At 34.4% G+C, this 15,654-nt stretch overlaps 2 protein-coding genes across 3 annotated transcripts in view; one reads left to right on the top strand and one right to left on the bottom strand.

Moving 5' to 3' along the window:
* LOC106872000 (uncharacterized) overlaps positions 1-10,678 on the bottom strand; it is a 45,806-nt gene extending 35,128 nt beyond the window's left edge. The window contains exon 1 of one of the 2 annotated variants that reach the window (XM_089348777.1): positions 10,480-10,678. Coding sequence is in view for 1 of the 2 variants with exons in the window: in XM_014918797.3 (XP_014774283.1) it covers positions 7,519-7,738 (220 nt within the window). In the remaining variant the exon portion in view is untranslated. Of the gene's footprint in view, positions 1-7,518; positions 7,816-10,479 lie in introns of those variants that run through there. The other variant, XM_014918797.3, reaches the window with a different exon arrangement.
* LOC106872005 (GSK3-beta interaction protein) lies at positions 8,089-9,449 on the top strand. The gene has a single exon (XM_052966794.2). The coding sequence runs from the start codon at positions 8,089-8,091 to the stop codon at positions 8,482-8,484; it is 396 nt and encodes a 131-aa protein (XP_052822754.1). The 3' UTR covers positions 8,485-9,449.
* Positions 10,679-15,654: the final 4,976 nt, after the last annotated feature.

Raw genomic sequence — 15,654 nt, 5'->3', positions numbered from 1 at the left:
CTGTGGCCATGCTGGAGTACTACCTTGATGGATTTAGTCAAACAAATTGACCCCAGTGTTTATTTTTTTAAAAGCCTGGTACTTATTCTATCAGTTTCTTTTGCTGACCTGCTAAGTTACAAAGATGTAAACAAACCATCACTGGCTGTCAAGTGCTGCTGGAGGGACAAACACACAGATATATACATTTACACAAACCACAGTCTTCTTTCAGTTTCCATCTACCAAATCCACCCATAAGACTTTGCTTGGCCTAGGGCTGTAGTAGAGCTGAACACAAGATCACATGGTTACAAAGCTAGCTACAGGAAAATTCATTCTTCTGACTTCCCCGGGAAAAGTGATGTGAGCACAGAAACAAAATTTTGTCATATGTGAGAATTGTAAAATATTTTCTTTACTATGGTGTGTCAGATATTTCACTGTTTTATTTCTTAACAAGATACTAATGTAGTAAGCTAAAATCATTGATAAATTACTTATAACTAGTGAGACCTGTGAATATTTCATGGAATTAATGGTAAATTTAATGGGTTATTTCTGAAAACTTTATCCAAAAAAACCTGAAAGCATAGCCTATGTTGCGTCTGTATGGAAAGATAGTCGCTCATCTGATAGGTGATGTAAAAAAACATAGTTCAATTAAAAAAAAAATACCCTTTTCACTATCTAATCACCACCACCACTTCCAACTCCATCTCCACCACCTCTCTCTCTGCCTTTTTTTAACCTCATCATCAGAACATCACCCCTCTGCTAAAATCATTACATTCCCCCTACCTCACCTCATGGATGCTTCTCTCTCTCTTTTTCTGTCTCACTCTTCGCTTTATCCTCTTTTTCTGTTTCCTTTTTCTTTCTCTTCAACTAATCATGTGAAAGCATTACAATTACATTCCCTCTACCTCATGTCATGGACATTTCTCTTTCTCTCCCTTTTTCTCTAATCATGTGAAAGCGTTATGAACGGGCTAAGTAATGTTAGTTAAGATTAGTTAAGGTGCACTCTAGTGTGTTTTATAATCATACACACATGCATGTGTGTATGTTTGTATATACCAATGTAAGACAGCACGTATCCCTTTACATCAAAAGGTAACTCAGACACTCAATAAACAAAAACTGATAAAATAAATATTAGGGTGAGTATGATTGACCAAAACCATTGAAAGCAAGACTTTAGCTTGGCAACAGTCAAATGGCTGAGTGTAGTAAAAGACTCATCATCATCACTATAGCCTCATCAAAGACTGGCCTATGAATGTGTTCTGGTCACATTCTTAGCAATAGTATTCTGCTAATTCCTCCTTCAAGTCTTCCTGTAACTGCCATTGTGCTATTTGGTGTGCAAGAAATACTTTTTTTTTTACGTCAGTAAAGAAGACATTGCAAGTGAGATGTGTTGATTGTCTCAAACAACTAGAACATACAGCAAGTTTAAAGAGAAAGTTAAGGTGACAGATAATTATAGTCAACATTATTGATTCTAGTACCTGAACTGGTTAGACAGAAACTAGAGTTATAGAGAAATATGAAATTCTCAGTATGGAATATAAAATACAAAACTATTAGTTTCATATTTCATTTCACTAATGAAACTAATTTACTAAAGAAATTAAGTGTAGACAAATGACTCGTTAAGAGAACTAGGTGTTGACCAGGGTTGGCCAACCTGAGGCCCACAGATTTATTTTTTGTGGCCCACTTGATACTTTCTTGAAATGGGTTTATTTAAACAAACATTTTAAAAATTTTATCAAAAATTGAAGATTGTGATGAAAAGTAAAAAAGAACACCATTTTGAGCATGGCCATTGCCAGTACCGCCTGACTGGCCTTCGTGCCGGTGGGATGTAAAAGCACCCACTACACTCTCGGAGTGGTTGACATTAGGAAGGGAAAATCAGATTGGAGCCTGGTGTAGACATCTGGCTCACCAGTCCTCAGTCAAATTGTCCAACCCATGCTAGCATGGAAAGTGGACGTTAAATGATGATGATGACTACTGTTTTTGCAACGATAATATTTCATGTTGAATCAACAATCATTCATTCGTTATTGTAATAATAGCATGAGAATAAGTCCATAAAGTATACATGCGGCCCTAAAAGACTTTCTGTGATTAAAGTAGCCTGCAATGTAATTCGAGTTGGCTAGGCCTGGTGTAGACAAATACCTTGTGAGCTGTATAAACTATGTACAAAGGTGTAGTAGGTAAAGCGAGTCAACATTGTGTTTAGTGACAAATTTAGCATAATGGCAGGAGTCTATCAAGGCTTAGTCCTCAGTCCTCTCCTCATAGTCCTACTGTTTATCAGAAAGGAGTTTAACATTGGCTGCCATAGGAACTCCCATGTGCTGATGGTCTAGTTCTCATAACTGAATCTATAGTGAAATTTAGAATCAAGAGGCCTCAAGGTGTTAGAGATATTATTATGTAAGAAAGAAGACAAGACCTTGGTATTTGCAAGGAAATGGCTTTGCTTCATATGCAGAAAAAGAGTAGGTATAAATTCTATATACTGAACACAATGTAAATTATGGACACACAAAAAACGTAGTGGAATCACAGGTAGGCCAGTAAAGAAAGTAAGCTTTGTACGTGGCAGATGCACTGAAGCAATACATATTAGAAGCACACAAAAAATAGATTTACTTATATGCCAGGTTGTCTCATTAGAAGTGGTTCATAACTCCTGTTATCTAGGAGACATAATTAGCAGGGAAGATAGTTATACAGAAAGTATGTATTGTAGCCACAGTAAAAATGGTTGGAAAAAGTTCAAGGACTTATTACCACTGCTGGAAATAAAGGCCTTTTACTTCAGAGTAAAGGATAGAATGTGTGACACCTACGTTAGAACAGCAATGTTACATGATAGCAAAATATAGGCTTAGAATGAAGAAGACTTGTAAAGACTAGAAAGAAATGAAACCAGCATGTTTTGATGGGTATGAATGTTAGTGTGTATGGACACTAGAGTACAAATAAGCTACATGAAAAACTGGGTATAAGATTGAGTATTGTGTGCAAGAGAGGAGGGTGCACAGGTACAGGCATGTAATGTATATTGGGGAGATAACAAAGGACTATGCTAGGCTACAAAAGAACCATTCACCCATGACAAAACTGCCTTCTCACTTTATATTCCTCATGCTGAACTTCATGTATCTATTACTCACTCCCCACTTCATGACTTCCATTTATTCATCACTCCTAGCTCTCTATCTCTTATCTTGCCACAACCTGTACAGACTGCATCAGCCACTTTACTTCATTCTGACACCCCTATTCTTCTCTCAGTCAATATATAAGAGACTGCATTGAAAAGTCAGAGACTACCCACCCTATACACTCTAGCTTCACCTTGCTGTACTACAGCCAGCAGCACTCTCACTCCTCTGGGTTACCTCTATTGTCACTTAACTCCAATTCTTGCCTTTATCTCACCATCTACACTTACCTTTGTTCACCCTATCTATTGCCAATAATACTGCTTTACTGACTCTACCCTCTAACATCTCTTTGTCTTTCCCAGTATACTCTTGACCTTTCCATTCTTACATCCACTCCAACCCTTCTGATGTCTTGCTCCTCTTCTCTCTCCTATGTTCTTCTTAGACCACTTGAGCAAATGAACACATCCTGGGCTATTAGATATTCTCTACACTTACAGTCCTATAACCTCCTCTCAATCACCCATTTCTGACCTTTCTGCTGTCATTGCACCCTTTCCTATCTCCTTAGGTTACTGAGTACTCTAGTGCAGGTGCTACAAGAAAATGCACCCAATACACTCTGCAAAGTAGCTGGTGACAGAAACCAAGCCAAATGACACATACAAGCACCAGTCTTTAGTAGTAGTGGCTCTCATAAGAAATGATTCAAACAGTGAAGACCACTCAGTCAACCCATACCAGAATGGAAAGAGGACATAAAATGATAATGGGGCTTCGTGCTGGTGGCACGTAAAAGCACCCACTAGACTCTCGGAGTGGTTGGCGTTAAGAAGGGTATCCAGCTGTAGAAACTCTGCCAAATCAGATTGGAGCCTGGTGTAGCCATCTGGTTTCACCAGTCCTCAGTCAAATCGTCCAACCCATGCTAGCATGGAAAGTGGACGTTAAACGACGATGATGATGATGATGGTGAATAAGCTCCTCTTCTGATATAATAACAAGATATTTTAGTGAAACAGTCAATGCTATACAAGTGAGAAGATTAGATGGATTATAGCTTGATAAGTCAGAGTCCCTACTGCAGTTACTGTGACAAATTTGTACATGCCACATTGAACCTTTATTTACATATTGTATGTTACCTGGTAAATAAAGATGTTCTTTATCAAACTATTTATTGTTATATCTTACATCACAACAATGGTGTCATTGGCAAGCTCTGAATTGGTACTGACTGATCTTGAACTTGTTGAAACATGGTTAAGATGCATTACAGCAACCTTGAGAGCAAAGAAATCAAATGATAGTAAGGAGTGTGGTGGTATCAAGGAGATAATTATTAAAGATCAGTAGGTAGGCTACTAGTAAAGTGTTACTAATGGTTTATCTGAAGTAGCTGATGGATGTGTTTCAATGAATAGAGGAAATGATAGTGTATAATGTGAATCTAAAATAGAAGTTTATCACTGACAGTCAAAATAGGTTTATATCTCTGTGTCAAAAATCCTTTTAAAGTTTTGGCATCAACTTTGTAACAGGCTTTGATATTGTGAGTCCAGTAAACCTGGTCAAATTGAATAAAGAACTGAAGATGATTTAATACAAATGAGACTTATTGAGAGCTTACCTGTATCATATATCTCAAAGATCAAGAATATTGAAATAACTGTATTTGGGAAATATGTCCTTGACACATGAAATTCACACTACAGGAATTGATATTGCATTCTAAGAATTAATATTTATCATAAAGTAGAGATAGAGTTTCCAATGATTATCACTTGAGCAAAATGAATAAATTTTCTCAATACAAATTTTATGGTTATCAACATGCAAAATAAATAAAGAGAAAAATCCTGCATTCGGGAAGATAGATAAATTGCACGACAAAAAAAAAAAAAAAAAATCTACACTCAAAGTTTTGGAGTGTTAAAAAGGAAAGTAAGGAATATGTTCAGCAAATTGATGATAAAAACTCTGACACTAAAACAGATGTAGTGACACTACAAGATGAAGAAAAATCTTTCCATCCTAGCTGAAGCTAAAACTGAATAATTTCAGTTTGGATCTGCAAGTAAATACTTGTAGTTGTTACTTTAATTGTGAGGAACTTTTAAGATAACCAAACTTCTTAAAGGATTTGAACTTGAAATGTAAAAGGCTATAACCAAATACAGTATTATTGTGTTCCAAGTTCTAACGAGTCTACCTATCCACCGTGTCACTTCTTTTTACAAGTCGGAGCTGTTGACAAATAAATTAACATAAAATGCTTGAAGAATGAAGGTGGTCTGCAATAATGAAGTTATGTATTTAATCCAACACTCAACATAGATGCCTAGGTGGTCGTTTGACTTTGATCTGCTAGAAATAGAAACAAAATCACACCTTACAATCCTAACGTAGTCCCAAGTACCCCTATAAAGTCGGGGTAATTATGGATGAAATTCTTCTGGTAATGGGTCTGTTCGATCATGGTTAATAAAGAACTACTACAGTAGGAAAAACTAAACAAAAACAAAACGTATAGTTGCAACAAAAAAGTGTCTTTTTGTCCCCCTGTTCATCAAAGATACTGACAACAATAACTGTAAATTGAGTTAAGTCAACGAAGGAGCCTCTGAGCGATCGTTCAAAGCGATGGAAATAGTAACCAATTTCCCCTCAAATCATACACTATTGTCTTACAAAATGACACTTTGGATATGGTCTTGGGTTCCCCGTATATAGGGAAAAGATGGGATAGTCACGGGTGGAATGTTTTTAATCACAGGATTGTTTGATAAGTGCTATCCAGTGTCTAAACGACAACTTCTATATATCGGACCGTCGAAGAAGCCTCTACATGGTTCCTTACCCTGCTAGAAATAGCAAATCTCCTTAAATAGTACATCACGGTCTTAAAACAAGGATATTTGGATACTTTCGACAATGTAGTCATTTATAACACACCCCTCTAAAAAGACAGAATAGCCATGAATGGAATACTTTGATGATAGGTCTGTGTAATCAGTGCTGACATAAGATTAAACTAGTATAGATCTTAAAGAATTATGAATGTTTGTTTGTAAACAAATAAACGCTTATCGCATTATACAACAAAGCTAGTGTCGTTATTTATTCACGTACGTTGCATTCTGTGTTTATATTTTATGAATTAATCACGACCTGTTTTTTTGTGTACATTTTTTTTACTTCTTTTGTGTAGTGCTATCTGTTATTAAAACATTCTTTATCGTCTTGATATATATATATATATATATATATATATATATATATATATATATATATATATATATATATATGATCTTTATATTATAACACCAACTGACTTCAAACGAATTACATGATATCGCATGACAAGAATATCGAGACAAGTGGCAGCGTGTTCTGCTGCTCCCACTATGTTTACCATTGCATCTCAGAGAGGCAAATAATGGAATACGTGAAGTGACCGACCATTTCTAATCACCTTGGCACTCAGTTGGTAGCAGTTAGTTCTACAGAATATTTACACCAATTATCAGAGTTAGAAGAACAATCGAAGAAATAAAAGACTATTATGTAATATATAAACAACGTGCTAATGTTAACATATTCTGTGTTATAAACTGACATTTACCTAAATCGTGGAATTATTTAAATCTAATCAGCGAAAAGATAATGATCATACTGAATATTTAACGAAAATATACGCAATTCACACCGAATGAAATTACTAAGGTAACAAGCATGTTCACAACAACAGTATTTTATCAATGGAATCGCAAGTTTTATAGCTCTGCTAGCTAAAACATGTTCATTGAATAGTTAATATTTGTTCAGTTCTATGTATTTTGATATAACAACTATAATAGTAATAACAACTGTTGTTGTTACTACCAACTCGACAAAATAAATATTCTGAGGCAGCATCGAACAAATTCTGTTTTGAGGTTAAGAATACATTCCATGAAAAAGCTCGACATACACATGCTCACGATGTTGTCAGCGAGGCATTGTCAGAGCTAATAGTATAAGGTGGAGGAATGGAGGCATAACTGAAAGAGCCGGTTCTTTTCGTGAGTTGACAACTTTTATTTACTAATCATTTACAACCGAATTTTATAAACAATTATAATCCTTATTCCTAGTAGAACGTCACGGTGGATATAAACTGTTTCAAGCTAGAATCTATACAAAACTACCACAATAATATGGGAATCCAACATGTCTGACTCTCGTTGATTTCTCCCTCCACGACTACTGATAAAAACAAAGAATTCGTTTTGGAAGATAACGACTGAAACAATAACAACAACAGAGTATTGAGTATTGCATAATTATGATTCCATCTTACCGGATATGAAATGATCTGAGCACACCCGGACATATGCATAACTGGTCTCTTTTAAATCTGGTCGATTAATATTAGCTATCCATTGTTCGCGACGTTTTCGCGATCTTTCTCTAGTTTCTTCTCCTTGGTTAGTGATGATGGCTGGCAAACGGTAAAATGAGTTAGCTCTATCGCGATCTGCACGACTTGAACAGCCGTTAACAGCACAAAAGTTAACCATCGCGAGGAATTTCCACTGTCCTCCAGAATGGTGGTAGTGATAGATAATACCGCCAGGAAGAGGGTAAGAATTGTAAACATGACGTCACACATTCATTGAGTCAGACAGAAAAAAATTCGTTTGAGTTGAGGCTGTCTCATACTTTTATTAACTTTCTTAGCATATCTAATTTTCTATGTCATATAATTCCTAAAAAAAGTTTTAAATTCTGTGATCTTGGAGATTTTATTGACTCGACAAACACTTTTCCAAAGTTTTTAACCAGTCTGTGATTTTACTAAACTAAACGAAATTAACTCAAAAGAATCTCTATCAATTTCTAAAACGCCAAAACAATCTTATCTGTTACAATGGCAGACACCGATTCCACTTTGTGCGACGACGAGGAATATACTCTAAAAATTGAGGCAGAGTCAGTTGTAAATGAAATCGCTTATGCTGTGAAATGTGTACAGCTTTCAGATGTCCTTCCCTCGGCCGATAACTTGATCTATCTCAATCTACGCACGAAAGAAAACCAAAAGTATTGCGTACAACTTTCTACAGAAGGTTTTCAAATAGTCGGTCATGATTTCGATAGCCTTGATAATGTCAGTAATGGCAAATATTTTGAGACCATCTACAGTCTCTTGGACAACGTCAGTCCCGAGTACCGAAATTCTTTTGGCGATGTTCTTCTCTCCAAACTGCAAAAAGTACAGGAACAACAACAAGAACAGGTCTCTGAGAAGGACGATCTGCAATGACAAAGATGTAAACGAAAGGCAAAACACCAAACTTTTTCATTTACTAAGTTTGTGATGAAAGATTTCCAAATGTTGACCCGTGTTGGTAATATTATTACGAAATCATTTTAAGAATCGACAAATTTTCAACATGTTCACACACGCGCACATACAGTTGACACCTAAACCCATGTACACACAAAGTTCATAACATGCACGCACGCTGAAATTCAAATGAGCGCACACATCCAAGCATGTTATGCCTCTACTTACTATACCAAGTTAATAAAAACGATAACAACTTCAAATAACCAAGAACAAAACTAATTTGTTGTGTGATGAAGAAGGAAATATTGCTTCCATTACTGAAATAGCATCTGTGCAAAACTTCTTAATCTGTGATTTAATGGACGCGTGGGTCGGAATCGATCTTGGGAAATTTTCAACTATGGCAGGATGTGGAAGAGTAAGAAATAATTTTTACTTTTGAATATATGAGCTTCTATTAGTTAAAAGAGAAAAAAAAATTGATTTGACACACACACACGTATGTATGTATGTGTGTGTGTGTGTGTATGAACACTTACGTTTTTAAATTTGCACCATCTGTGTTTATCAAATAATCAAAAGAAAGTCTGTTTATAGATTTTCTCACATTATTCACATGTGCCTTAGATTTCTTCCAGTTAAGGGGAGGGTCGAGTGAAAGTTTCAACCCCATGACAATGAATGGTGAACTTGTCCTTTCATTTTTGTTTTGTGGATTTTTCTATTATAAAATCAGAACAGAAGACCACCACAAAAATGCAGCCAAATTATTGCAATAATGTAAAGGCATTTACTAATTAGATATACATGTAATTAAATTCCCATAACTTTATATCGAAATTTGTTCAAATGCAATTCTATGCCTTTATATACATATATCTCCCAATATTTTTTTGAAAATGAATTTTTAATAAAGAAAAGGGAAAATTATTTTAAAATTGTATTCTAAACGTTTTTTAAGCTTTACTGCGTTTTGAGGTTTACAATGTTATTTTATTGTATGTTAGCTGTGTGAGCAATGTATAAAAGTTTCTTTAAGGTATAAACTTGTTCGGTACATAATTTTTATTTCAGTAAAAATTAACACTTAAAAATAATATAAAGTGATCATGTCAATATACATCAAACATTCAAATTCTACGTATTTCTTATACGAAATGGACTACGTTAGTTTAACCATGTAGGGTTATTGTTTTTATTATTGTTTGAAAAGTACTGGAATCTTTAGGACACATCCCTTTTCTCTAATGGTCTTTGAAATTACAGAAAGAGTTTGAGCATTTGCTAAGCATTTACTAAGTCCTTGTGTCACTTAAAAAAAAAAAAATTAATATCAATTTATAGAGAGCTTGTAATAATTTTGTGAAATTGTTAATTATTTCAATAGTGCACAAATGAACAGAAATAGTTTCTAATCGTTTAGCAGAGAGTAAAATTCATACGTAAAATATTTGGATGGAATGGAATACCAGTTTAGGTTTGTACATGGGATATGGAAAGAAGTATTTAGAGGAGAATAAATAATTCTAGCATTCATTTAGTCTTGTCATGGTAGGTTTCATGCTTTTTATCCACCCCAAACTTTTAATGTTTCCATGCTAATCTTGGGCTTTTCTTCAAAGACTAAAATGAAGATAGTCCTTCTGGATACAGAAATGGTGTAATTGAATTTCTGACATGTAACCAGAAGTATAGGTAAACCATGAACTAAAAGTTATTATTTGAAAGACTGATGGAATTAGAGAAGCTCTGGATGCAGGAAGATGAAATGTGGTGTAAATTGGGGATGGAAAGTTATTTAAGGTCCACAAAATAATTAAATTTTTCTGATTTAAGTTCTGAAATAAGACCAAGAAGAAGTATGTAGAAAAGATATAGGGAAATCAATATGTGCACAGAAATAAGTATCCAACCTATGTTAGTGTAGAAGAATTATGATTGACCATGGATTTCTTAAAATGATCTTACCTTGGCCAATGAAGGCACATGAGAGTAATTGAACTTAGTATTGCGAGTTAATGAAAGATTCAATTGGAGAGTGTAAGTTTTGCTTACAGCAAGCAACCAGCTTGGTACCTATTTAGAATTGATTTTATGAAGTTTACTAGAATTTTGATTTGTGAGGGAAAGATTGCAGCTGGCAGGCTGGTTCCATTACTTCCTCAGTGGAGGATCTCATGCTAATTATGATCCACTTTGTTGTAGATGAGTAGGCTCACTCAAGTTTCTTTTTTTTATCCATGTTAGCTCTGAAAGTGATGTTTTTCTTGATTTGACACAAAGCATAAAATACGTGTAGACAAGAGAATATAACAAAACCTGCAACAAATATAAAACTTAGAATCAGAAATTCAACAATTTGGTACTTTATTCATTTACAATTCATAGATGGCAAAATTATCACAATCTGTGATTTAATATTTACTTACATTCTAACATAGATTGGGTGGAACTGTAATACAGCTTCTTTTTAGGCATTTCAGACATGCTAATTCAACTAAGAGCCTATTACAGGAATCAGCCACATGTTAATATTCAGTGTCAGACATAATTAAAGTAAATTGTCAACCAAATTCCATACCACTATAAGACAATCTGCAAAAATGTTTTAACCTCAATATATATGTGTATGTTTGTATGTGTATATATATATATATATATATATATATATATATATATATATATATATATAAATGTGTGTGTGTGTATATATATATATATACAAAATTATAATTAATGATTGTCTTCTCTCCTGGTGCTGTATGAACATTTAATGTGGTTTTAGAGTCAAGTTTTGGCTGCTATATCTAGCATAGTTGGTAGCTTTTAGATACCCTTAATTATAATTTTAATAATAATTATTACCTTTGAGGTTTTTATTCCCATGCTGGCCACCTGATTAAGATTGGTATTTTAAATAACAATCTTATCCTTATTTATATATGTGCCCCTGGACTGGTTCTGTGCCCCTGGACTGGTTCTGTGCCCCTGGACTGGTTCAGTGCCCCTGGACTGGTTCTTGTGCGGGTGGCACATGAGATGCACCATTTTGAGCGTGGCCGTTGCCAGTACCGCCTGACTGGCTCCTGTAGGATTTTCGAGCGAGATCGTTGCCAGTGCCCCTGGACTGGCTTGTGCGGGTGGCACATAAAAGACACCATTTCGAGCGTGGCCGTTTTCGTGCGGGTGACACGTAAAAGCACCCACTACACTCTCTGAGTGGTTGGCGTTAGGAAGGGCATCCAGCTGTAGAAACTCTGCCAAATCAGACTGGAGCCTGGTGTTGCCATCCGGTTTCACCAGTCCTCAGTCAAATCGTCCAACCCATGCTAGCATGGAAAGCGGACGTTAAACGATGATGATGATGATATATATATATATATATATATAAAAATTTAGATTCAAGGTGAAGATGGTACTTAAGTTTAGGCACCAAAATTAAGTATGGTATTATCCATACAATTCCAAAATAAGGTGATTAAAATCAAAATAAGCAAGAAGGATATCCAAAGTTAATGCTGTACGGTCGTTTCATGCAACTCCATTTATTTAAGCAATGTGAACATTACATCAAATGTAAAATGCAGAGCAATCCTCAGCTGCACAAAGATATAGAAATTTACTGAAATTTCATTTCAACAGAAGGACATAACTAGTTGCTTATTACTAGCCTGTATGGTCTGGGTAAGTCAAAATAGTTTTTTGTATTCTTCCTTTCTACTTGGAGTGTTTAAATGTAGTTACAAAAATATGTCCTGTTGAAATGAAATTTCAGTAAATTTCTATATCTTTGTGCAGCTGAGGATTGCTCTGCATTTTACATTTGATGTAATGTTCACATTGCTTAAATAAATGGAGTCGCATGAAACGGTCGTACTGCATTAACTTTGGATATCCTTGTTGCTTATTTTGATTATATATATATATATATATATATATATATATATATATATATATAATACTAGTTTACTTAAAAGTCAAGTGTGGTACAAAAATATTAAAATAATGATTGATAAAATACCTTAAACCTAAACCTTTATGGTTGTTTAAAAACCTGGTAGAGCACATCCCATTTTAAGCTATTTCAATTCAGTTGAACATTGTAGACATGAGAGAAATTAACTAGTTTGATCAATAATTATGCCTGAAGTATAAATTTCACTTCCTAAAAACTTACTGCTTGTGCAGAAAATATATCGTAAGCATCGTTTCAATACATAGTAAATAAATAATTTAACATTTGTTTATTAACAAACTGTATTTCAATATTGTTTTACTAATGAACAATCAATTAGTATTATTGTAATAATGCTAATGCAAATCTAATATCTAGCTTGCATACAATGCATTCACAGTGGTGCACCAGCATGACCGCAGCCACTTGGCTGAAACCCATAAATAAATAAATGCATTTCAACATAAAAAGTAAATAGAGTGAGTGTACTTCTTACAGAGAATTATATATTTTTAGTCTGATTTAACATTCTATATGTATCATATTCTATGGGAAACAAATGTTGAGATGACATGAGTGAATAAAAATGATTGTTTGCAATTTGAAACTCAAGTAGATGTCCATCAAAAGCTCCTTCTCATCCGTTTCCTCTGTGTCTTGTATCAGTAGAGTTTTAACTTCAGAATATACTCCTGGTTGCTGATAATCTGAATTTCAACCCAGAATCATTTTATGAACGATAGAAAAAGATTAAACCATTGAGATTAAAGGTGAACATTTCTAAAATGAAGATATTTATCTAGACCTCTACAGTGCAGATATTATCACCTCATAAATACTTACAACCATTGATCCCTTTAAATTGTGCACATGTGTGCAAACATATTTTGCAACTGGTGTTTGAAAGGAATTAATGTGCACAAAGAGGTTAGTTGCCTAAAATGAAGTAGTAATTAATAATTTATTTCAAGTTTATATTTGCACAAGTATTCAGTGCACACCTGTTTTTGTCACAAGAAAAAAATATAGTGACAAACTAAAAATTCAAGAAAACCTTGCTTACACCTTGTAATTAGTCACACAGACTAAACTAATTATATTGTATGTTAGGGCTTATTTCAGTCTTACAGAATTCAATGAAGAATTGCAACTGAAACTTTCAACCTAAACTTGAATCAAATACTTAATGTTGAAGATAACTAAAATTTGCATATACTTGAGTTAATGGTTGGAAACCTTATAAATTAACAGCAAAGAAGTAATTAAATGTGTTTTAATAAACAGGCAAGAAATACATCACTGGTCAGACTGATTATAATCTTGAGAAGACCTAAACTGTACTTTGCTCAATAGTAATAAGAAAGCAACTTGTTATTTAAGAAATTTTGGTAAAGCTACTTTTAGTTTAATTTGAGAAATTTGCATTGACAAGAAACTAAGAGAGCTCAATTTTCTTCATGAAAATAATTATTGTAATTTAATCCAAAAGATATTTGTCTGTATTTTATAACATTAGATAGTATAAATTTTTAACTTTATTTTCAAGGATAAAAGACAAGATCTTTACCTGAACTAATCCATTTGTTGATAGATGGCCAATATTCTAAGTGTATAACTTTATATCAGGTATTACTAATAATTTGAAAAACATGGAACACTACAACTAATATGTGGACTCCAAACACCACATTTCGAGTTATCCATGAACTCTGAATAAGAACTGATCCAAAGTAGAGGAAATTCTAGTTCTCCTATAGGAGATAGTCCTTCTAGTTCCAGTGGCACAATAAAATACATCCAATCCACACTGTAAGACTACACAAGACCAAAATTAGCCAGTTGTCCATATTGTTGTATGTGACAGGTGACTCAAAACACAATAAGTGATATGATTCATTCACCCTATGCCAAATACAAAATTATGAACTAATGATGATGATATATATCATCATCATTATTTAACATCCGCCTTCTATGCTGGCATGGGTGGGACTTACATATATATATTTCTACAGGAATAAAAAAAATTAAGTGGATTGTACACTTTAAGCTATGTAAATAACATAAATACTATTATATATACAATATAATAGATGCATACATTTGTATTTATGATACAATTCTATTTACCACCACCACCAGTGCACTCTGTGCAGTGGCTGGCCTTAGGAAGGGCATCCAGCTGTGGAAACCATGCCAAAACAGACAATGGAACTTGGTGTGGCCCCTGGCTTTGCCAGCTCCTGTCAAGCTGTCCACCCATGCCAGCATGGAAAACGGACATTAAATGATGATGATGATGATTTTCATGTGTATCTATAGTCATTACTGCTTTATACACTTCCATGAAATAAAATATGCTTTATCAACAGCAGTATTGATGTAATAGACACATAGCACACATAGGGATACTCCTCATTCTATAATGACTGGTATGATGCTGAATAAACAGCAGGCATCATTCTGATGTTATTGGATAACATTTAATGTATTTTGGAGTTCTACCCTTGGCATGTAATTAATGGACCTGGTCAGCTCTTCGGATGATGATGTTTCTGGGATTACCCCAGCCCCATCAAGCTAGAACATGAAGCAAGCAAGGAGCAAGAAGGTTGTTTAAAATTAACACTTAAATGCATGTGACAAGCAATATAAATATGATAGATTGGAAATCATCATCATTTAATAATTATGGTTTGGCCTTGTAGGTATGTTCCTAGTTTCTGGTTTGCTTAATTCAAAGCTAAAGCGCTATTCACTTATATCATCATTATCCGGCATTCCATATCCATAACATCTTGCATTTGCCAGATTTTGGATTAATAGTCTGTAAGGTACTACATTGCTGCTGACAACTCATTTTCAGCTGAGTGGACTGGAGCCACAGGAAATACAATGCTGTGTCCAAGGAAACAACTTGCTGTCTCATCTGGTGATCAAACCTACAACCTTATGATCATCAATCCAACATGCTAAGCACTAAGCCATACAATTTCATTTTTGCTTGACATAGATATAGGCAAAAAGGAGACATTTTACCAAGGGAATGAAAAGGCCAGTTAATAACACAAAAGAGATATTTGTCCTCCTGTTAGTCTTTTACCAGAAATGCATTATGTTTATATATCTTGTCTGTATGCATGAATCATATAATAGGACATGAATGCCGTAGCCAAGGGTATATTCAG

This window comes from Octopus bimaculoides, chromosome 3 (assembly GCF_046866305.1).
Source record: "Octopus bimaculoides isolate indiv1 chromosome 3, ASM4686630v1, whole genome shotgun sequence".
NCBI classification, from domain to species: Eukaryota; Metazoa; Mollusca; class Cephalopoda; order Octopoda; family Octopodidae; genus Octopus; species Octopus bimaculoides.
The sequence above is the reverse complement of the archived record's forward strand: the minus strand, read 5'-3'. Positions and strand labels throughout refer to the sequence as shown.